General features: G+C 41.3%; 1 protein-coding gene across 2 annotated transcripts; it reads right to left on the bottom strand.

Moving 5' to 3' along the window:
* Positions 1–453: 453 nt before the first annotated feature.
* LOC306854221 (arylacetamide deacetylase-like) lies at positions 454–24,130 on the bottom strand. 2 transcript variants are annotated; one of them, XM_079392058.1, is made up of 5 exons: positions 23,868–24,130; positions 21,878–22,106; positions 20,107–20,176; positions 8,841–9,012; positions 454–1,479 (listed from the first exon to the last, which is right to left on the bottom strand). In XM_079392058.1, exons 2-5 carry the CDS (start codon positions 22,086–22,088, stop codon positions 859–861), a joined length of 1,074 nt encoding a protein of 357 aa, XP_079248184.1. In that variant the 5' UTR covers positions 22,089–22,106; positions 23,868–24,130; the 3' UTR covers positions 454–858. The 2 variants fall into 2 exon arrangements, with proteins under 2 accessions (XP_079248184.1, XP_079248183.1); XM_079392057.1 differs by having other exon boundaries at positions 23,710–24,130.
* Positions 24,131–24,665: the final 535 nt, after the last annotated feature.

Consider the following 24,665-nt stretch of genomic DNA (forward strand, 5'->3'; position numbering starts at 1 on the left):
TTTGAAAAAATTTTATTTTTACATTTTTTTAGCAGGCTTTCAGACTGTGACCTGCTTTGTGACATACAATGCTTGATGTTTAATTTCTTTTGGAATTATTTTAATTGGTGGAGAAGAAATTAACAAACTAAATGCCCATTTTTTTTTACACTGAAAAATAAGTGACTAAATTTTAACTTATTGTTCATTGATCTGTGTCCAAAAAAAGCAATTGATTCAGGGATAGTGTGTTTGTTTGCCATCATGATTCTGAAAAATGATTGCTCCATACCATTTTTCCATCTTTCAGTGAGGCACTCTTTAGGAAGAGCAAAAGAACTGCAGCTTCAATCCGTGGTGTCATGACATTTCTCAGTTCTCAGAAGCAAATTACTTGTACCTACTGAAGACTTGATCTTACTTTTATCTTATCTTCTCACCATTTAATTAAGATACGAATTCAGTGAACCCGGTACTTCATCAGACAGTTTACTGCATTTCAAACCAAACCTTTCAAAACATCAAGCAGTCAGTGATAATTACAATAGGCTGAAATAATAATAATCGTAAAATAAAATAAAACAAAACACTATTAATGTTATGTTAACATGTTGAACGCCTTCATTAGTAACATATACATCGTTAATGGATTGGAAATAATACAGACCAGTGTTTCTTAAGACCAGGTTTGGTCATAATAGGAATGTTTGTACCATATTGGATTAATACAATCAAAAGTGTGCCCTTTTTAAGATAAAAAGTGGTGCACTGTAAACAACAGGAAAACAAAACAAAACACATTAAATAAATAAGACAAAATTTTTAAGAACCAGTCAGCCAAAACTGATGCATAAAGCACTGTTGCATTCTACATTAATTTTATAGATTTTGCTTAAGCCATGATACATAGTTGTCCATCATTCTATGTCCAATATCAAAGTCTGTGGGCCACGTAATGAACATTAGTGCACCATGAAATCCACCGGGGTAATGTTCATGTGTGACATCAACTCCAGCATTACGCAAACGAGTGACATACATCAAGCCATCATCCCGCAGTACATCATATTCGCAGGTCAACACATAAGCCTTAGGCAGTAAACGTAAGGCTGTGTCAGGCACCAGCAATGGCGAGGCTCGTGGATCTGCAAGCAAGGGATGAGGACCAATAGAGTGCACTGAACTTTTTCCGGTGACCACGGGTGGAGCACTGTAGTTGTATGTCTGGCGATATGAATCAGGTAAATATGAACTCCAATTGACAAACTTAAGCAAATCAGCTGATTCATGGTTATTGTGTCTGTTTGCCATCATGGCTCTCAAAAATGACTTGTCGCTAGTGAAGTACTCACTCCAAAACCTCACCATCAGTGTGCGGGGCAGTATAGGCATGTGCTGGTTCTGCTGGTAGGAGGGAGTGTTCAGATCCAAGGCTTGCAGGACAGGGTAGATTAGAGCTTGGGCCTTTAGCTGGATATGCTGTTCTGGGTCCTTCTGCAACTGAGTATACATAACAAATTCAATTAAACATATGATAATATAAACATATTTTTAAAAATACAAACAAACTTCATAAAGCAACTTCAGTTTCATTGTTGCCATTTTTGACCACTTAGAACTTAAGCACTGCTGAAGAAAAAATTTAAATGTGAAATTGTTGTGTAATTATTGTTACCAGTTGCCTGGTTTTATCATATATTTATAACAATAACTATTATTGTTATATATGTGACCCTGAACCACAAAACTAGTCACAAGTAGCACGGATATATTTGTAGCAATAGCCAACAATACATTGTATGGGTCAAAATTATACATTTCTCTTTTATGCCAAAAATCATGAAGATAATAGCAAAGATCATATTCCATGAAGATATTTTGTAAATTTCCTACCGTAAATATATCAAAACTTAATTTTTGATTAGTAATATGCATTACTAAGAACTTCATTTGGACAACTTTAAAGGAGATTTTCTCAATATTTAGATTTTTTTGCTCCCTCAGATTCCAGATTTTCAAATAGTTGTATCTCAGACAAATATTGTCCTATCCTTTGCCCTACTCCCTCTTCCCACAACCCACCCCACCGACCCCCCCCCAAAAAATAGCATAAATTAAAATAAAATAAATAAATAAATCACAAAGTTTAATAGTACAAACAGTAAGGAAATACTTAACATCAATGTTAGCACATTGGGTTTGATTGCGTTATCCGTTTAAGTATGCACAGATCTTATTAATTTTACTATTAATTTTAGTTTGGGGGAAGAGTTACATCTTTTTCAAAATATGAGATCATAGGGGTCCATACTGAATAAAAACGTTTGGTGGATCCTCTAAGAGAATATTTAATTTTCTCCAATTTTAAAAACAGCATCACATCACTAAGATAGAGTGAAACTAAAGGTTGCTTACTTGATTTCCAATCAAGTAATATTCTTCTCCGAGCCAAAAGACACACGAAAGCACAAGCGTCTTGACAATTTTTGGACATGACTGTGCCTTGTTCAGGTACTCCATAAACAGCCATTTCAAAACTAGGCCTAATATCTTTACTATATGCCTATATTATGTAAATATAGTTGTCCAGTAAGCAAACAGTCTGGGGCAAGCCCAAAACATATGAGCCAAATCTGCTTCAGCATGTGTCAGTTACATTTGTGTATATCTTGGAAAGACGAACCTTACTGTAGTAAAGTCTATGGAGGACCTTGAACTGAATTAAACCTAAACGAGTACAGGAGGTTGTTCCATTCACTCTGAGTAATGCATTGTTCCAGGTTTCCTCTGATATATCCATTCCCAAATCCTTTGACCATTCTGCATGAATTTTGTCTAGATTAATATTTTTTATTGACATTAAAGTGTTATATACATTAGAAATTACTCCCTTCAAATGTAAGGGAATATTTAAAACTGCATCCAATTCCGTACTAGGAGGAGTGGAGGGATATGTGGGACAATGGTTCTGGATTAGATGCCGAACTTGAAAATATCTAAACAAATGTGATCTCGGCAGTTTGTATTTTGAAGAGAGAGTTGAGAATGGGGCAAAAACATCATTAATAAAAAGATCACTGAATTTGACAAGGCCCAACTGTTGCCATTGACTAAAGACTGAGTCCAATTGACCTGAAAAGAATAGGTGATTCTTGCATATAGGGCTGGTTATGGAGAAATCTTTGAAACCAAAACATTGTCCATTGACTAATCTTTTAAAGAATTCCGCTAAATTTGAGTGGACTTCACATTGTCAAAGGGCATTTGAGAATGTGAAGTTGCTGTTGACTGCTGCCCCTGTCTTGGCAGCGCCTCAAAGTGGTCTTCCGTTTGAAATTCAGGTTGACGCAAGTCAAGTGGGAGCAGGAGCGGTTCTTCTCCAGACTCATCATGGTGGTATCAGTCATCCAATTAGTTATTTCTCACGCAAGTTTAATTCATATCAGTTCAATTATTCTGTTATTGAGAAGGAAATGCTGGCACTGATTTGGGCGCTACAACATTTTGATGTGTATGTGGGGGGAGGGTCCCCAGTTGTCATTTATTCGGATCACAATCCTTTGACATTTCTTCACTCATTGCAGAGTCCGAGTCAAGGCTTAATGAGGTGGATACTGTTCTTACAGCCTTATAATTTGACGATTAAACACATTAAGGGAGTTGAGAATGTTTTGGCAGATACCCTGTCACGTGCCCCTGTGGTGGAGTGAGATTGTTTTGTCTCCAATTGATGTAAGTTGACCTACCTTTTAAGTATATAAGTTATTAGTTTTGATGTGGGATATTTTTTTTAAGGGGGGTGTGTTAGGATTGTGTTGGTTTGGGTGTTGGCAGGTTCTGTGATTGAGGCATGACTGGAGCACACCTGATGCTCGTCATGGCTGTTATTTAAACCTGGTGCGAGAGTTCGTTGGGGCGGCTGCTCCTTTGTTGCTCGAGCAGTTTGCCAGAGCCGTGCTCCAATTTTGTATCATTATGTTTTGTTGTAATGAATATTATGTTTGAAATTGATTCCGCTGTGTCGTCTCCCTTTATGTTACATCTTTGAGCCAGGTGTAACAATTGTGTAAATTGAAAACAAATCTTGAGGGTGTTTGCTACAACTGGGCACTGAGTATACAATGAAATACAAAGGGGCAATTTGGATAAAGCTAAAGCAGGAAGAGATGAAGAAATACAAAAATCATCTTACAAAAAACATACAAAAAAACATCTTTGGGGATCTGAAGCCAATAAAGTACTTTTGAAATATTTGCAGCCCAGTAATAATACCTAAGATCCACCTTGAGATTTTTGTCTTTGGAGAAATTCCTTCCGAATACTAGGTGTTTTTCCACCCCATATAAATGATGAGATCAGTCTGTCTAAATTCTGAAAAAAGGATTTAGGTAGAAAGATTGGGATACACTGAAATAAGTACAGGAACCTTGGTAAAATGTTCATTTTTACACAATTCTTCCTGCAAGAGAAAGAAACAACAAGTTCCATTTTTTGAGGTCTAGTTTTAACTTGTCAATTAAAGGAGTAAAGTTCTCTTTGTAAAGGTTAGAGAATGTGTAATATTTATCCCTAAATATTTCAAACCTGATACAGACAGCTGAAAGGGTATATCCTTACTCGAAATAGAGGCCCTTGTTGTTTATGGGAAAACAAACACTTTTTGAAAAGTTTAATTTATAACCTGAGAAAGTTCCAAATTGATTCAATATCTTAACTACCTGCGGAATACCTGTAATCGGATCTGAAAGGTACAACAGCATATTATCGGCATATAAGGATATTCTATGTTCTATGCCCCTACTGTTAATGCCCGTTTAATGCTGTGAGCATCTTAATGCTATCAATAGGGGCTCGATGGCTAAAGTAAAAAGTAAAGGGCTAAGAGAGCATCCTTGTCTTGTACCCCTTGATAGAGGAAAAGGCTTTGAACGTAATCTATTTTTAATTACCGATGCCTTAGGGGAAAAATATAATAACTTAATCAGTGAGAGAAATTTTGTTCTAAAGTCGAATCTTTCCAACACAAATAATAAATATTTCCACTCCACCCTGTCGAACACTTCTTCAGCGTCTAATGAGATGAGTACCTGAGGGATACAGGTGATCTAATATTTTAATAGAATCAATTTGTAACGGTCGGTGGTTGTAGAAATAGGAGCGCTCGACGAAGAATAACAAAAGAGATTTTATTTAGCATCAACTCGCATAAACCATTGTATACTTAAGATCCGACAAACATAAAGGCAGAACTGAGGACTTATAAAGGGAGAGGAACAAACAAGGAAACAAGGTAATTAATCGAACACAGGTGATGCATATAACTAATTAACAGAACTAGGTCAGAAACTAAAACAGGAAGAACCAAATAAGGACAAAAAGGAAACTAAACAAACAGTTCTGTTACAGATATCGCCCCCCTCCCGGAAGGTGCGTCCTGGAGGCTGGAGCAGGACCAGGATAGGACAGGGAAGCCTCCAGGACGGATCAGGAGCCTTGGGAGACCATGGCAGGACTGGAGACTCGGGAGTCCATGGTGGATCCGGAGCCTTGGGAGGCCATGGCAGGACTGGAGATTCGGGAGGCCATGGCGGATCTGGGTCCTTGGACGACCATGGCGGATCGGGGTCCTCGGGCGGCCTTGGCGGATCGGGATCCTTTGTGGCAATGGCCTTTGGCCTGGCCACACAAACTGAGGCTATATGCCCCCCCCCCAAAATTTATTTGGGAACGTTCCCCTCAGGCGGCCATATTGGAGGAGAGGGCACTTGAGGGCACTCTGGAGGAGCGGGCACTTGAGGGCGCTCTGGAGGAACGGGAACTTGAGGGCGCTCTGGAGGAGCGGGCACTTGGGGGCGCTCTGGAGGAGCGGGCACTTGGGGGCGCTCTGGAGGAGCGGAGCTGGACGGGACCAGCGTAGATGCAGGAGGGCGCTCTTGCAGCGCAAACACTTGAGGGTGCTCTTGCAGCGCGGACACTTGAGGGCGCACGGGAGGCGCGAAGCTGGATAGAACCAGTGGAGACGAAGGAGAGCTGGACGGGACCAGCGGAGATGCAGGAGGGCGCTCTTGCAGCGCGGACACTTGGGGTCGTTCTGGCAGCGCGGACACTTGGGGGCGCTCTTGCAGCGCGGATTCAAAGGGGCGCTCTTGTAGCGCGGACATTAGAGGGCGCACGGGAGGCGCGGGGCTGGACGGGACCAGCGGGAACTCAGGTGGGCTGGACGGGACCAGCGGGAACTCAGGTGGGCTGGACGGGACCAGCGGGAACTCAGGTGGGCTGGACGGGACCAGCGGGAACCCAGGTGGGCTGGACGGGACCAGCGGGAACCCAGGTGGGCGGAACATTCTTCGCCGTGAATAAGGCTCCGGCTTGGGGTCGGAGGCTCTCCAGACACCGGATGATGGCTTCTCTCCAAGTGAGGTCGGAGGTGTCTGGGAGCTCTCGCTGCTGGTGGTGCGTGAGCCCGAGCCGGAGCAGCATCTTGAGGGTTCCCTCATTGAGTGTGCTGGCGAGGGCAAGAGGCGCAAAAGCCAACAAAAAACTCACTGGGTCCTGGATGGCGTGGGCTAAAGCAAAAAACTGTGCGAGCTCGCCCATCTTCTGTGTCGGTCGGAGCTTCTGTTACGGTCGGTGGTTGTAGAAATAGGAGCGCTCGACGAAGAATAACAAAAGAGATTTTATTTAGCATCAACTCACATAAACCATTGTAAACTTAAGATCCAACAAACATAAAGGCAGAACTGAGGACTTATAAAGGGAGAGGAACAAACAAAGAAACAAGGTAATTAATCGAACACAGGTGATGCATATAACTAATTAACAGAACTAGGTCAGAAACTAAAACAGGAAGAACCAAATAAGGACAAAAAGGAAACTAAACAAACAGTTCTGTTACACAATTAAGTCATCTAGTCTTTGTTTATGTTTTTTCATTGAGAGTGGAAGTATATGAAATTATTTCTCCCCTGATTACTACTTTAAGTGTCTCCCACAATGTAGATGCTGATGTAGATTCTAACCTATTGTGTAATAGGAAATTATCTATAGCTGTATTTATGAATGTATAAAATGCAGGATCTGATAATAAGGATGTATTTAGTCTCCACAAAGGTTTTTCGGTATACCTCAAATTGCAAATAAGATCTAAATGCACGGGAGCATGGTCTGAATCCATAATAGGTAAATAATCGATTTGTTCAACAGAAGGAAGGAGAGATTTATCTATAAAGAAATAATTGATTCTTGAATAGGAGTGGTGAACTTGTGAGAAATAGGAATATACTTTGCTGTGTGGGAACTGAAATCGCCAAGGATCAACAGCCCCTACTTGATCTATGAATGTAGATAAGGCTTGGGCCATCTTAGAACAGGATAAAGATTTTGGATTAGAGCGGTCAAGGGATGGATCCATAACACAATTTATGTCACCACCAAAAATCAAGAGATGGGAGTTAAGGTCTGGCAACAAAGAAACAAGCTTATTAATAAAACTCACATCATCCCAGTTGGGGGCATATACGTTAACTAGTAAAACAAGGACATGATATAAACTCCCAGAGACAATAACATATCTTCTCTGAGGATCTGCAATGACAGCAGATGCTGTAAATTGATTGTTTTTGTGCATCAAAATGGCAGTGCCCCTTGCTTTAGAGTTAAAACTAGAGTGAAAAATTTGACCCACCCATGATTTCCTAAGCCTAAAATGATCACTAATGCGTAGGTGGGTTTCCTGTAAATATATTATTTCAGATTTGAATTTTTTTAAATATGCAAAAATTCTGCCTCTTTTGGTTGGGCCATTTAGGCCTTTAACATTCCAGCTAACAAATCTATCTTTATAAGCCCCAGGAAATTTAGTTAAATCGGCCATATTAGACACGGGCAAATATGAATTTAAACAGACAATCACAGAACAAAGATACAATCAACGATATACATGTTTCCTCACTGTTAAGTTCTTCTGAAAAAATAACTAACCCAGGGACCACTGCAATAGTGTAAGATCCCTCCAAGATATTCCTCCCCATACCATCAATGACCCACTGCCAAAACGGTCATGCTGGATGATGTTACAGGCAGCATAACGCTCTCCATGGCATCTCCAAACTCTTTCACTTCTGTTACACGCTCAGTGTGAACCTACTCTCATCCATGAAGATAATGGGTGCCAATGGTGGACCTGCCAATTCTGGTGCTCTCTGGCAAATGCCAATCGAGTTGCACGGTGCTCTCATGCCTGACCTGCTGGGGTCATTTTGGAGGGCTCTGGAGGTTTTCCTCCTGTTCCTCCTTGCAGGAGCAGATGCTGCTGGGTTGTTGCCCTTTTATGGCCCTGTTCAGCTCTCCTCATGCAACCGTCCATCTCCTGATATATAGGAGACACAACAAACCTGAAGTGCCATTGTGGAAGAGCTGGACTACCTGTGCAACCTGATTGGGCTGTATGTACTGCCTCATGCTACAAGTAGTGAGAAGGACCCTAACAAAATACAACTCTAGAGACAAATCAGTAAGGAAAGATAAAGATAGAGCAGTTGTCTGTGGCCACTACCTGCAAAACCATTCCCTTTTTAGGAGGTTGTCTTGCTTTTGTCTCTCCAGTGTACCTGTTGTCACTTTCATTTGCACCAAAGCAGGAGAAACTGATTCACAATCGCTTATGCTTATTTATTGTTATACTGTGATGATTGAGTGTGTAGATGGAAACAAAAATGTGATGAAAACATATTATGTACAGTAGGTAACTAAAGGTATAAAGCACAACATTTATAGATAAAATGCATTGATTATTTTGGAGTCCTATTGTACAAATTGTAAATCGTACTGTAGACATTCATGTATAATTTTCCACATCTTACCTGCTGAGCCACTGCAGCTGCAAGGTTGCCTCCTGCACTGTCTCCAGACACAGCAATCCGTTCTGGATTGATATAGTAGCTCTTCAGAACATCAACACGAAAGATGAACTTCACCACACGGTACACATCCTCAAACTGGGCAGGAAAATGATAAGCTGGGGCAAGACGATACCTGCACAGAGTAAATTATGTTGGTATTGTTCTTCTTAATTCTGTTTTTCTGTCAGAATAAAACATACTTTTTTGAATAGCACGGTTATCCACAGATAGTTACCATAAATAGCATGACAGTTTTAATGTGTTTTTTTTTTAATTAAAAGAATGGACAAAAAATAGCATCATGTCTGTAATAGAATCTGAACTTGTTCTGTGTTTGTTGTTGGCTCCAACCCGATCTCATGAAAGTGCATATAAATAGTACGCCAAATAAAAATGAAAACACATGGTATTGATAAACAAAAATTTACTTTGGAGTGTATATGCTACGCGATAGGTAGGGGGGTAGAGATACAGTTGAGGGGTAGATGCGTGTCATATATATGAGAAAACTACATATCATTTGCACACCAACAAAATTTGTATCATATGCACGCGAAACCTGCATTTTATATATACGCCAAACACGTTCGTATTATACACATGCCAAAGTCCATTTTTACATATCTATACCACAAGTTTTCGTTTTTATTTGGCGCACTATTTATATGCATTTTCATGAGAGGGCTCGTTAGTTTGCAAGCTCCAATACACTGTTTCACTTTCCATCACAAGCCCCAAAGCCTTTTTATTGTATTACTCATCACTATCTTTACTTTTACTTTGCTGAGTCAAACGTTACTGAATGCAAGATCCCTCATTAGCCCAGCAAAGGTAAAAAGTTAGCATTAACTAACATTATTATTACTTAATATATAAATGCCTCAGTCATTCATTCATACTTAAATTAATGAAGAACAGCTTAAAACCTCAATAAGCTGAACAACCTCTTTGAATGGTTTTATTTTATTTTTTAATTGGACTGGGTCTGTGAGTAAAATACTTTTCCCAGCCTTTAATGCAGCCAATTCCAATTGTTGCTTGTTTTTGGGAGTTTCTGCCTTTACTCTCCTCTTCAGCTGCTGAAATTCATGTTCAATCAGATTTAAATCTGGAGATTGTCTTGGGCAATCTAACACTTTCCATTTCTTTGCTCTTATAAACTCCTTGACTGAACTGGCAGGGTGTTTTGGGTCATTGTCCTGATGCAATATGAAGCACTTCCCAATGAATCTGGTGGCATTTTCTTGAATATTGGTAGGAAAGATGGTTTTGTACCCTTCCAAATTAATTCTGCTACTGTCATCATACATTAAGTCATCAGTAAAGTTGAGAGGGCCTGTTCCAGAGGCAGCCATTCATGCCCATGCCATGACACCACCTCCAGCATGCTTTACAGATGAGGCTGTATGCTTGGGATCATTGCAGTTCCCTTTGTTTTCCACATTTTTGCTTTCCCATCACTTAGATAAAGGTTCATCTTTGTCTCATCGGTCCATAAACACAGATACAAAACTCTTCTGGCTCACCTTTGTGCTTTTTTGCAAACTCTAATCTTGCCTTTCTATGTTTGGTGCTGGTCAGAGGTTTGCATCTTGCTGTGTAGCATCTGTAATTCTGTGTCAAAGTCTCCTGAGGACAGTAGATTGTCAGAGCATCACCCAGCTTTCTGGAAGTTGTTGGTGATTTTACAGACACGTCTTTTAGGATTCATTTTCACAGCTTTTATGATTTGTCTGTCATCAACTACTGTTGTTTTCTCAGGCGATCAGGTCGTTGTTGGTTGCTGGTGTCGCTGGTGATTTCCAAACTCTTGATTTCTCCATGCCCTTTGTTTTTGCTAGAGCTCTAACTGACTTCCTCTTTTCTTTTAGCATCTAAATTGCTTGCTTTTCTCTCAAAGTCAGCTCCCTCATCTTCATCCTGGTTTGTGTGTGTCATCATCGAATGCAAGATTCAGAATACAGAAGTAATGAATATAACTGATACGACACATTCCCTGCTTTTAATATCTGAAGAATTAATGCAACAGGTCACAGCTGATCACTTAGAAAGACCTGTGAGGCAACTGCTCCAGTACTTATGCTCACATCAGATAGAGGGATCAAACTATAAAAGTGCTGAACTTCTTGGCTGGTAAAACATCTATGTGTTGAATCACCCAATAATAAAATGTGACATTCTGTAGTTTTGTCTCATATTCATCTTTTAATCATATTTGTAAATGTCTTGACTCCACAGCCAACAGAGCAATTTTGTCTTTACTGTTCCAATACTTTTGGAGGGCACTGTAGCTATATCTATGCTATACATTATGTGCACAAAGAGTTATAAAGCACAGTTTAAATGGAGAGTTTAAATAGACAAATGGACAAAGGACAGTTTAAATTCCTACACTAAAAATGGAGATAATAATGAAGATAAAGAAAAACACAAACTATTTTCCAAGTCATTAAATGCATATACAAGACATTTAAAGCTGAATGCCTCTAAAACTACATGTGAAATACAAAGTTCTGGCATGAAACTCAGTCTAGATGGTGCAGTCTGATAGATCTAACTCAATATGACAATGACATCATCACAGCACAGCTGATTGGTTCTCGCCTATATCGGTAGCCAATGAGCTCGCTGCTCAACATTCAAATACCTGGCTAGTGCTTCCTGTTGCAGTAGCAGCGCACAACAGAAACCCTCCACCTTCCCCAGCTTCACCTGTTTAGATCTGCTATGGGGTGATCATGTATGCTATGGGGGTTATTCCTGTTATTTGTGCAGCAGCAGTATTTCTTACATGCTCACAGCAGCATGTTGTGGATGTATTGGTAGTCTCGGTACTCGCTCGGTCCAGCAGCGTAGCAGATCTGTTCTGCCAAGACCAAATACATTAACATCGTCATGTTACCATGCCAATCCTTCAGAGAGCTGTCATGACAGAACTTTCATTGAGTGACAATGCTCTTACTAATGGCCAGCCTGTAAAGCCATCAACAACCTTTTTCCCTCTGTAAACTGGCTTCAGCTTTTCACATTCCTATTTTTTTTATTTTTTTTACAGTCCCTGTACTGAGACCTTTCATACACTTTTGTTGCTTTGTCCATCCCTAATCAAACACTTTTCCTTGCTCAACTCTATATACTCAGGACTGAATCAAGGCTCAGAGTGTTTGTCTGGGATATCTGCATTCCCAGAAATTTGCTGGTATTAGCATTCACTATTTCTTCTAACATTAACTGGCCAAATAATGTTCATGAACAAGTGCATGTTTTGTGTGTCCTGTACTTCACTATAATCTCTTTAGTGTTTCTGGCATTTGGACACCTGGCAGGCAGTCAAAGTGTTTATAGTTTCACAGCAGCGGGCAGTCTGACAGCAGAAAGTCAGACAGCCGCTTCTACTCATTATCTGTAAAGGAGATAAATAGAGACGCATCAGACTTTTGGTCTGAATGTTACTCACCAAACTCCTTTTGACTTTTTATTATTGGTTCAATATGTTTCTTTTGTTTTTTTCTTTCAATTTGATCTCATTTCATGCTCTGTTGACACACCGCATGTCCTTGTTTTTGCTGTTGTCCATGATACTACAGGATTCTGCTATGGAATGCTGGAGTGCTGGCCCATGCAGAAAGGGCTTACCCTCACTGCAGCTCATTGTTGATGGTTATCAGATCACAGTGGTGTCATCAGCACATTTATTTATCCTATTCCTGCTGTGTTTGCATGAAAGCTATACGTCAGAACAGCGAGAGCAGCATGGAGCCTCTATTTGTTAAGAACAGAACATCCACAGGTTGAAAAAGTTTCAACAGAGTTAGGGCTAAATGCATTATTCAGCTCTTTAAGCAAACTATGACAGGTATAGGAAAATAAATCAGATATATCACAGGTATATCACAGTCAATATAGATAGAAATCAGTGAGTACTGTCAACCTCAGATTTGAAAAAATGCACAAAAATGGGTGTGTAAAGCCCGGTACACCCCAAGCCGACGCCGACGAACTAGTGGCGACGAAAGCAGACTGCAGGGTCGGCTCACGTCGGTAGCGTCTGGGTCCAAAGTTGCCCTGACACACTAAGCTGACGCTCGACACACGACGGCCAAGTAGCGCATCCGTTCTGAGCTTTTCTCATGCACTGGTTCACCAGCTGAACAGCCAATCAGAATGATCAGATGGCCCGACTAACCGACGAGCTCCGATGCCGATTCAACATGTCGAATCGGCCGAAAAAAAGCAGACGAGGACCAACTTCAGCCGACGCCACGGAACACACTGAGAAAACTTAGTCGGCCGACGAACAAAAACTGCCCGATGGCCGACCGTCGGCTTGGTGTGTACCGGGCTTAAAGCTGTTAGAAAAGGGGAGGGGAAATTTTAGGGGAAGGGAGGTTGTCAAACATAACCTATAAAACACAGAGCTACAAAACACTCAGGATAGCAGTGTTTCCAAACCATTTTTCTTGAGGCACATACAGTATACATTATCAAACTGTTCCTAATCTAACACACCTGACTCATCACAACTGCTTTGTTGTAAACCTGTACTCCATGTATACTCCAAGACCTTAAATGAACATGTCTGATAAGAGAGACATTCAGAATGTGTACTGCTGGCTTGCCTACAGGAATTAATATTGATATGGAGTGCAGACCAAGACAAAAGAATTTGGAGCACTCGGCTGTATTTTAAAATACTGTATATGCCATCACAACAAACTAGGGACACAATAATAAAAAAACTGTCATTAAAAAAAAAAAAGAATTTCTGTAAATTCTTATTTGAATTTTAAATTATTTTGTCTTTGTATTCTCTTTATCTGTACAATCTACCACATAGTCGCTGTTGTATTTCACTATACCAGTGCTGTTATTTGCATAACTATATTTTATTAGAGAAGGTACAAATATTGAAGCAATACATTAGATAGCATATCAATATAAACTTAGTCAATATAAGTCAATATAAACTTAAAAAATGCTCATTCCTGTCCGAACATGAACTATAATCAGCTGTGTACTCCATATGGAATGCTGTAGGAAGGAAATATTGATTCTAGATTTCATTGTAATCTTGTACTTTTCCATAATGCAACACTACAAAGTGTTGACCCAGACTAGAGTACAAGAGGTATCCTTATTATCATGGATGTCTGTGAAGCGAATTTATTTCATTTTAGGGTGTGAAAGACCAATTTAAGCTTTTGGGTCTTTCTTTTTAATCTATCTGCTGTTATATAATATTTTAAAAGCTTAAGTGCCACTTTTTCTCATGGCTTGCTCGCTTTACTGAACCTAAGGCACCAGCTCTTACCAAAGGAGCTAAAGAAATTCCAGCTTGCTATCATAACCCAGGAGAGACTCAAACATTACTCCTCTTAGGAAAGCATGCAAGTGTTTTTCTGAGAAATATAGTGAGAGAGTAGTGACAATGGAGCACATCCACAGCTTCCACATCCTTCCTCTCTCTATCACTGCCAAAGGCAAAGTGATGGCCCAACTATACCTATCCAAAGTGCGAACAGAGGCAAAAACGGTACCCTCTCTAATTGCTCTATCCAAATACTTGCTAGGAGTTACTAAAATGTGGTATTATGACCTCCAGAACCAAAGCTGGAGGGCTGGCAGGAGATGGAATGAGACGTCAGTGGCGGGTACTGCCCAAACTCCTCTTCAATACTGCCCATTCACATATGAGCACATCGGGACACACACTAATGCAACCCTTGAACCCTCATGAAGGGGGTGTGATAAAACCTGACCTTCTCCTCATAAGGAAAGTGCTCAATTGCAAACCTGATGAAGAACTGGGATTCGAGAAGAAGCATCTTCCTCCTCTGTATCTGCATATGCGAATAACAGAAAAAGCAAATGCCTCTACCACTGTATTCACAACACTGAAGAAATGCCAGATGAGAAGTGTGGCGAGAAACCCGTCGACCTAATTTATGCTCCGTATATCAGGCTTATACAGGAAACGCATATCGCCTCTACCTCTGTATTCACAATATTGGGGAGACAACAGATTATTAGGTGGGACACAAACAGTGGTTTTGTCCATCTTCTGCAATTATGTCTGCCAACCCTACATATGTGAATACAGAAGTAGTATAACACTTCCATCTCCGTATTCATCCTTTAGAAAAGCAAAAGGTGAGGAAGTGGGATACAAGAAGTCAACATTATTTATATAGTGCTTTTTACAATGCAGATTATGTCAGGGTTGTGGGGAGAAGGGATGAGGCGAGGACTCAGTACTGCAGAGAATGGGCTTTTATTTATAATAAAAATAAACAAAACCAACCAAAACTACCCTGTAGGGGAAAAACAGGACAGCTGGCAGGCTTGGTAAGGCAGGACAGGACAGGGCAGGGCAGGGCAGGGCAGGGCAGGGCACGACAAGGCAAGGCAAGGCAAGGCAAGGCAAGGCAAGGCAAGGCAAGGCAAGGCAAGGCAGGATCAGCACAAGACAGGGGAACATACGATGACAAATTGGCCCAGGACTGAAAACACAAGGAGATTATAAAGGGAGCAAATGAGGAGGGTAATGAGGTAACAGGTGGGGCAAATTAACCAATAATCAGGAAACAAGGTGGGTGGGGTCAAGACAATTGACGAGAGCACATGGCACATATAACTAAACAAGACCAGCCATGTGCTCAAACAAAACAAAAACACAAGCACATGGCCAGCAAAACAAAACACTAGCCATGTGCAAAACAGGACATGAACACGCAGCTAATGAGAAGACTCATAAGCCACGTGTTCACAAAAAACAAACATGAAAGCATGCAGCCAGTGAAAAAACACAAGCTGCGTGCAACACGGAGCAAAACAAAACGAGAAAGCACGCGGCTGAAACCGAACCACGTGCCGAACAAAACACACACACACACACACAGAGGACAGAGGAGCGCACGGCCCGAGCGAACTCAAAATCGCACGCTCCCCAGCAAGAACAAACCTGGAGCGTGAGTGTCCGAACCCCGACACGAAACCAGAACAGAGTCTGAACAAGACAGGAGTGCCGGGATCCGAACACCACGCCCCAACATGAACCAGAGCACGCAGACAAGAGAGCGCGCAGCTCGAGAACACTCGAAGCCGCGCGCTCACCAGAAATTGTGATCCTCAATTTATCTAGAATCGTGCAGCTCTAACACCCGCCTTCAGCTACTGCTACCAGCTGGGCCCAGCTGCAGGAACAGATGTTGGGCTAAAGGACGCTGTCCACGACCACCACCTAAAAAGTGATGCCGAAAAATCCGGAAGACAAAACCGGGGCATCTAGGAGAAAAGATATTTCCTTCTCTTTCAGCTCTGACAGATTAAGCCAGTGATGCTGCTCTCTGGCTGCCATGGTTGCCACAGAGCGGCTATCTGTCAGATTGTCCATCAACTATATATACTCAAGATGGCGCCGAGTATGGCTGCTGTGGTGTGGAACGCTCCCGTACTTTTGTTGTTTTTGTTTGTTTGTTCTGTGTTTAGTCATTCTCCTACTGTCAGTTTTACCAGAGACGAACTACTGGACATAAGGCAACACACACCGGACAATTTTTTTCCGGTTTTTGATTATTCAGACGCTTTGTTGGATGTTTTGGTCGGAGGGGCAGCGGTCCTAGTCAAACGCGCGCTCAGACGGAAAAGAGGGAAGCGCGCCGGCGCGCTGGTTAAACTCCGCGAACGCGGCTTCCGAACTGCGCTCCCAAGCATTCATCTAGCGAATCTCCGATCCCTTCCTAACAAAATGGATGAACTACTTCTCCTCGCCCACACAAATAAGGACTTTACAAACTCTGCTGCATTGTGCTTCACTGAAACCTGGCTGAGTGAAAACATCCCGGATAACATGCTTCATTTGCCTGGATATCAGCTGTTCAGATCAGACCGCATCACGGAGCTAACGGGGAAAACGAGAGGTGGTGGACTATGTTTCTACATAAATGAAGGTTGGTGTTCAGATGTAACAACTCTGAAGAAGATGTGTTCTCCTAATTTGGAGGCCTTCTTCATAAACTGTAAGCCGTTCTATTCACCCCGGGAGTTTTCCTCCTTCATTCTCGTGAATGTGTACGTGCCTCCGGACGCGTGCGTGAGCGCGATGCAACAGCTGGCCGAACAAATATCTGAAACAGAGCAAAGGTACCCGGACTCTTTTTTAATCATTCTTGGAGATTTTAATAAAGCAAATCTCTCCCGCGAACTGCCAAAATACAGACAGCACGTTACATGTCCCACCAGAGACAGTAATATATTGGATCATTGTTACACAATAATTAAAGATGCATATCACTCTGTCCCACGGGCAGCTCTGGGGCTCTCTGATCACTGTTTGGTTCATCTCATACCGACCTATAGGCAAAAACTCAAATCTTCGAAGCCTGTATTAAGAACTGTTAAGAGATGGACTAATGAAGCAGAGCAAGATTTAAAAGCTTGTTTTGACCTCACTGATTGGAGTGTTTTTGAAGCCGCTGCCACCGATCTGGATGAACTCGCAGAGACTGTAACATCATATATCAGTTTCTGTGAGGATATATGCATCCCCACCAGGACATTCTTATCATTCAATAATGATAAACCGTGGTTTACTGGGAAACTCAAACAACTTCGTCAGGCCAAAGAGGACGCTTACAGAAGTGGGGATAAAATCTTGTATAACCAGGCCAGGAACAGACTAACAAAGGAGATCAGAGTGGCTAAAAAGAACTACTCTGAGAAGTTGAAAAAAGAACTTTCAGCCAACGATCCGGCGTCGGTATGGACTGGTCTGAGGAACATCACCATGTACAAGACACCACCCCCACAGTCTGTGGAGAATCAACAACTGGCTGACGATCTCAATGTGTTCTACTGCAGATTTGAAAAGGCCAGACTGACACCCAGCACCCGCTCTGATCTGCACTTCACACATTCACCTTCCCCCCCTGCAACCCCCCTTACTCCCTCCCCCACCATTCTACCTGCGTTTAAAGTCTGTGTAGAGGATGTGAACCGGGTCTTCAGAAAACAGAAATCTAGGAAAGCTTCAGGACCAGACGGTATTTCACCTGCCTGTCTAAAAGTCTGTGCTGACCAATTGGCCCCCATCTTTACACAAATCTTCAACAGATCTCTGGAGCTGTGTGAAGTTCCCTGCTGCTTCAAACGCTCCACCATCATTCCCGTCCCCAAAAAGCCCAAAATCACTGGACTTAATGACTACAGACCTGTCGCACTCACGTCTGTGGTCATGAAGTCACTTGAGAGACTGGTCCTGGCCTACCTGAAGGACATCACTAGACCCTTGCTGGATCCTCTTCAGTTTGCCTATAGAGCAAACAGGTCTGTGGATGACGCTGTCAATATGGGACTGCATTACATCCTGCAACACCTCGACAAACCTGGGAATTATGCAAGGATCTTATTTGTGGACTTCAGCTCGGCCTTCAATACCATCATACCTGACCTTCTCTCAGACAAACTGAGACAGCTCTCTGTGCCCTCCTCCATCTGTCAGTGGATCACCAGCTTCCTGACAGACAGGCAGCAGCTAGTGAGGCTGGGCAAACTCACATCCAGGACTCTCACCATCAGCACTGGTGCCCCTCAGGGTTGCGTTCTCTCCCCACTGCTCTTCTCCCTCTACACGAATGACTGCACATCAAAGGACCCCTCTGTCAAGCTCCTGAAGTTTGCGGACGACACTACAGTCATAGGCCTCATCAAGGACGGTGACGAGTCTGCTTACAGACAGGAAGTTGAGCAGCTGGCTGTCTGGTGCAGTCTTAACAACCTGGAGCTGAACACGCTCAAAACTGTGGAGATGATAGTGGACTTCAGGAGAAACCCCCCTGCTCTCCCCCCACTCACCATCATGAACAGCACTGTGACTTCAGTAGAGTCATTCAGATTCCTGGGCACCACCATCTCCCAGGGCCTGAAGTGGGACAATCACATTGACTCTATTGCGAAAAAGGCCCAGCAGAGGCTGTATTTCCTCCGCCAGCTAAGGAAGTTCAACCTGCCTCAGGAGCTGCTGAAACAGTTCTACTCTGCAATCATCGAGTCTGTCCTATGTTCTTCTATAACTGTTTGGTTTGGTTCAGCTACCAAAACAGACATCAGAAGACTACAACGGACAGTTAGGACTGCTGAGAGAATTATCGGTGCCCCTCTGCCCAGCCTCCAAGAACTTTACACCTCCAGAGTGAGGAAAAGGGCTAAGAATGTCACTCTGGACCCCTCACACCCAGCTCACTCTCTCTTTGTACTGTTGCCCTCTGGTCGGCGCTACAGATCACTGAGCACCAGAACAGCCAGACACAAGAACAGTTTTTTCCCCCAGGCCGTATCCCACCTGAACAACACATAACACACCCCGGTACTGTACATCTGTAAATACTCATCAAACCTTCATCTGTACATAGGACACATGCACATTCACAGTTCTGTCTATGGTCATGTCTCTTTTCTGTATATTTTTATTTTTATTACTATTGTTATCCTTAATTATTGTATATTCTCTTCATTAGTGTTCTTTATCACCTTAATTATATGTTGTCTGCACTATGTTTGTACTTTCTGTACTGGAAGCTCCTAACACCAAGACAAATTCCTTGTGTGTGCAAACACACTTGGCAATAAAGCTCTTTCTGATTTCTGATTCTGATTCTGATTCTGAACATCCTTCAATAAATCAGCTTGGTATGTCTGCAACACCGCCACACTTTCGAAATCGATGTTCCCTTATTTTTTTTACTTTCTTTTTTGAGCTTTCTCACACAGATTATAGCACATGCACACACAGACAAATGGCTTTCTGAAGACAATGAAGCTGATGACATGTCACCTAGGCACTCCATATAGCTGACCACCTCGCCTGTGACATCACCCGATGCAGTAGCCAATCAAGATGGGCATTTAACAAGCATGCTTCAGACACCGGCTCACAAGTAATATTCCCATAGTGTCAGCATCATGAAACAGTTTTGTGTTCCACTTCAATAAGGAACTGAGGGAATTCCAAACTATTTTATTACAAATTGGGTTATATATGATATTTATTTATTTATTAGCTGATAATTAATTAACAATTTAATGGCTGTAATAGAAATTCTAAACACATAAAATTACATCAATCAATCAATCAATCAATCAGTTAATCAGTTAATCAGTCACCAGATCCTGTGTGACCTTGTTGAAGCAAGTAAGGATTTTTATTAAATGAACAACATTTGATACTTACTCTACAGATACAATAACTGCGTTGAGCTCTGTAACCATGTGTCTGGCCAGTAGGTCATATGGGCCCATACCTACGGTGAGAAGGGAAAAAATATATGCTTTTGACTTTTATTTCATTAAGCCTCTAGTGATGAAAACAGTTCTCATGAATTAAAGCATAACATATGTAACATGCTCTTACTATAGTAATAACAGTACATTTTAGAACAGACCTTTTCTACAGTTTATGTATGTTCAAAGCAATTTTCAATATATTAAATACAACGTTTATTTTTGACACATTTTTAAATCATTCAAAAAATAATCAGCCATCTACTGTTTATGAAGTTTCATGCATTAGAAAGTCATGACTTCACATTGGTTATCTTCGCAGAAGAATGTTCACTATCACTGAAGCAGTCAGTTCTGCACAAGCACAAAAACTGCAATATGTCTACACTGCAATATGTATTACATACATCATTTCTGCACTTTGTCTTGGATGAAAGAATTTGAAGGAATGCAGAAGTCAATCAGTGAGTGCAAACTGAAATAAACGAGGGTTTTCATCAGATTTCTTCATCAGTGACTAAAGACATCTGATTAGCTGTTGCATTCATACACTCAACAGAAACATGTGCGATAGGCTGTAATGCCCAATGCTGCAAAAACCAACACATAAAAAAGAACTCTTTTACCCCTTTTCCACCAAAGCAGTTCCAGGTGCTAGTTCAGAGCCAGTGCTTTTGCCGGTTCTTAGTTGGTTCGACTGGCGAACCCTTTAAGAACCGGTTGCTTTTCCACAGGCTAGAGAACCAATACAGAGCCAGGGCTTACGTCACTGAATACGTTTCATGTTTCAGTTCACTAGCGCGGCACAACAGGCTTGTTCGAGGTGCATCAGCACCACGCAGATCGATCGATCGGCACACAACACACTAAAGCACCGCGAGAGCGATCCAAAAGCATAAAGAGACGTATGCTTTCCAGTCGCTCCCGCAGCACTCCGATATGACTTGCACCGAACGGTCCACGCAGCGCCGATCTATCCCAGACAAGCCTAAACAAACTATCAACAATGGTGGACGTTGCGTTGCTATTGATGTTCATGGCTTTGCGAACCTACATCGGCATCCAAACACGGCGAATCAAACATGTTAGCGTTTAGCTGCTATTTCAAATATGGCGGTCCAAGTTTCTGTTCGTCTTGTTGGTCACGGTAACCCCGCCCCCAGCCCCTGACGCAAGCGGTTCTTCCTTCTAGCCCAGCAATGTTTTGGTGCTACTTACGAACTGCTTTTCCTGGTTCGGAGCTGGTGCTTTGGCTGTCGAAAAACAAAGAACCGGTTTGAAACTAGGTTCTGGCTCCGAACCAGCACTGGAACTGCCTTGGTGGAGAAGGGGTATCCGATACAGCATGAGCAGATCTAAATGTAATGCTGCATTCAACACTTTTCAATTATTTTCATATTTCACTTCATCTCGACAGTCATAATCGATTTTGTTTAATGGTGCAGGGACTTTTTTTGCATATGTATCTTGAATATGGGGTGCATTTTTGTTCATTTTGGTGCCATTTTTGCCTCAAGCTGCAGTTAATTTTTAACTCCGATCTGCACTGACCTAATGCATGGCTTCTCTGCAGTCTGAACGGAAATCTGTCATAATGATGGAGAATTATAATCTTTGAAGTTCCAGTGTCAAGCATTCATATAAAAACATTTACATTACCATATAGATATAAAAAGCTGGAACACTCCATTAAACAGCATTGTGTGATTAATGGTACTCACGGGAGCTGCCAAGGCACCATCCTCCTCCATGCAGGTAAATGATAGCCCTTCTTAGCTCTCCTGATTCTTCTTGCTGGCTTGGCTGGTACACAATCACCTCTACCCCATCAAAATTCTCATCTGACACTTGCACCCTCTCATCTGACACAGGCACTACTCGCTCTGCAATGGTGACGAACATCATAACTTTCATGTAGTGTAACAGTCCCATCCACTCGCTCAGTTCTGCCTGTGAAGAGCAGAGAGAGAGAGAAACAAAAAAATATTTAAAGGGATGTTTTTAGCTAATCTTGTGCAAGAGCTCCCAGTGAAAGCCACACTGTGCCTGGCTGTGTTTTCTCAAAAAAGTTATGAACAGGGCAGACACATGGTTGATCAGCTGAGATCATCTCACTAATAACCAGAATCCCCTAATCTTTTGCTTTGGTGGACAACAGCCCATTGTTAAGCCACTTGATGTTAAATTATGTTACTCCAGTGATGTTCACAGTGTTAAGCCTCAAGTCTCTTGTCACCAATTCTAGTTTAGTCTTCAATCTCCTTTGGTAATAGGTTATTTTCTAAATCATGTAGGGACTCTCTTGGCTGCAGAGCCCCCTAAATGATGGCCCTACAAACATAGCAGTTAAATAAAATGTTTTAAGTGATTAACAATTAATATCTAAACTGATGAAAAATATATATTTAATTTGCAACAACATTGTAAACTTTTATAAATGCATCACTATACAAAAACATGAGGATAGTTCTTCACATCAAAGACAAGTGTAAATTAAACTGAACTGAAATATGGAGTGTGTGTGTATATATATATATATATATATATATATATATATATATATATATGAGGATATTAAATGTAACAAGATGATTGACAGGCCAGTTTACAATGACAGGATGCATGCAACTATGCAAAAGCGTGGTCCGTAAAAAATGCATACATGATGTATTATGTACCAAAACTCACCAAATCCTTTCCTACACACTCAACAGTATTTTTATTCAGAAAAACAGTAGTCGTGGGGTATAGTCTACATGGGAGACTTGGGATGCAGCATAAACCCCCTAGCCACACTTTGTGTTGTGTTGTTCATTTGTTCAGCCGTGTTTTAGGTATTTGTTCAGCATTATTTATTTATTTATTTTCTTCCCCAATTTGTTTGAAATTTAAATCAAATGTTTGACATTTGCATACCTTTTATAATGTTTAAAATGAAAGGTGGAGTCAGGATGCTGAGCAATATTTTAAAAATCATGAATTTCATACATTTTATATGTCACTTCAAAATGTAAGCTGATGTCCAGTATTTGTAACAACAGTGACACTACAGTTATTAAGATCTACAAGATGTAGATTTCAAATCAGCTGTAATTTGGAGAGAGAGAGAGAGAGAGAATATTACGTTTAGACCTAATATTCTAACCCCCCCCCCCCCCCCCCCCCCCATTTAAGGTGCATTTTACACATGCATTTAATTTCTATTTCCTGCTATAATTTCCAGCTATTATTAGCTACAAAACTCACTGTATAAAATACAATGCTCGGAAGAATGGTCATTAAGAATGGACATAATCTGTAAACTAAATCTGCTGGTGTTGTGTCATGCCAAACAATCCAAACAAATAATCAAACGCTTTACTGACCCGACAAATAGGCTACTCCTGCGATTAGTTGCGTAATCACACTCTTAGATCAAACCTGTCCAAAATAATAACCCGATACCATACGGCCGTAACATTGCAAATGCATGGCGATACGTGCGTTAGACTGATGGCTGTCAATTTTACAAGCAATTCAATACGCGTTAAAATACAAATGCATGCAAATTTACCAACTGGATTAAACTCCTGAAGAAAGAGTCAGTGAGCATTAGTTTCCATCTCTCCTCTATGTTATTCGGGATTGGTGAATAAACGTAATACGCTGTTAACGCGCCCAGTAACACAAACACAAACGCTCCTTTAGACCTCATTATTTAGATTTAGTTACGGATCTCGTCTGTGTCTTCTGTCTGTTGATGCTCTCTTCTCAAAAGTCTTCGGCAATTGAAGCCTCCGTCAGCCGCGTTTATTAGTCATTGAGTTCTTTCTGTGTTAAAGTGTAATCCTGGATTAATTTTGGACTGGAGCCAGCGAGATATGACAACACGTGTTAGTGTCATCTGATCGTGATACTGTACGCGTGTGTGTGGAAAGCTTTGCGCTGCTCTTCTCCGTTCTGCGTCTTGTGCAAAGAATATATCGAGTCGTAATGAAACGCAACTGGAGCTTCAGCGCATTACGCAGAGCTCCTCTCAAATTCCTCAGATAACCTTGTGGGTCACCTCCTTATGTCTCCTTATCTAATACTTACTCTGAAAGTGTTGAACCCGTGTCATTGCATGCTTCATGTTTTAAAAAATACTTTCCAACAAGTGTTGTGTTAAACCAGCTGTTTATAAAACTAGTTGAAAAGCACTGTGCATGCCAAAGTGATAAGTGGCAAATATCACTGCTAGACAACCTGCAGTGATAAGTTTATTGTGCTGCTTTGACCACTTACAATGTGTTTTTAATTTAATGTTCTAATGGCCTTCACGGGAACTGTTTTAACTGTTACCACATTTGAGAGTGTGAGTTACACAGCTGGTTAAGTTATTTAGCCTAATTATTATTAGGTAGTATTTTATGCATGCATTTTCTTCCTCTTTGTTTTTCTTTCAGCTTGTTTTATATAAAATAAAATGTGACTGAATCTGCAGGGCTTCATAGCTCATAGCACTTCTCAAATTCCTCAGATAACCTAACG

Source organism: Barbus barbus, assembly GCF_936440315.1.
Source record: "Barbus barbus genome assembly, chromosome: 34".
Lineage (NCBI taxonomy): Eukaryota > Metazoa > Chordata > Actinopteri > Cypriniformes > Cyprinidae > Barbus > Barbus barbus.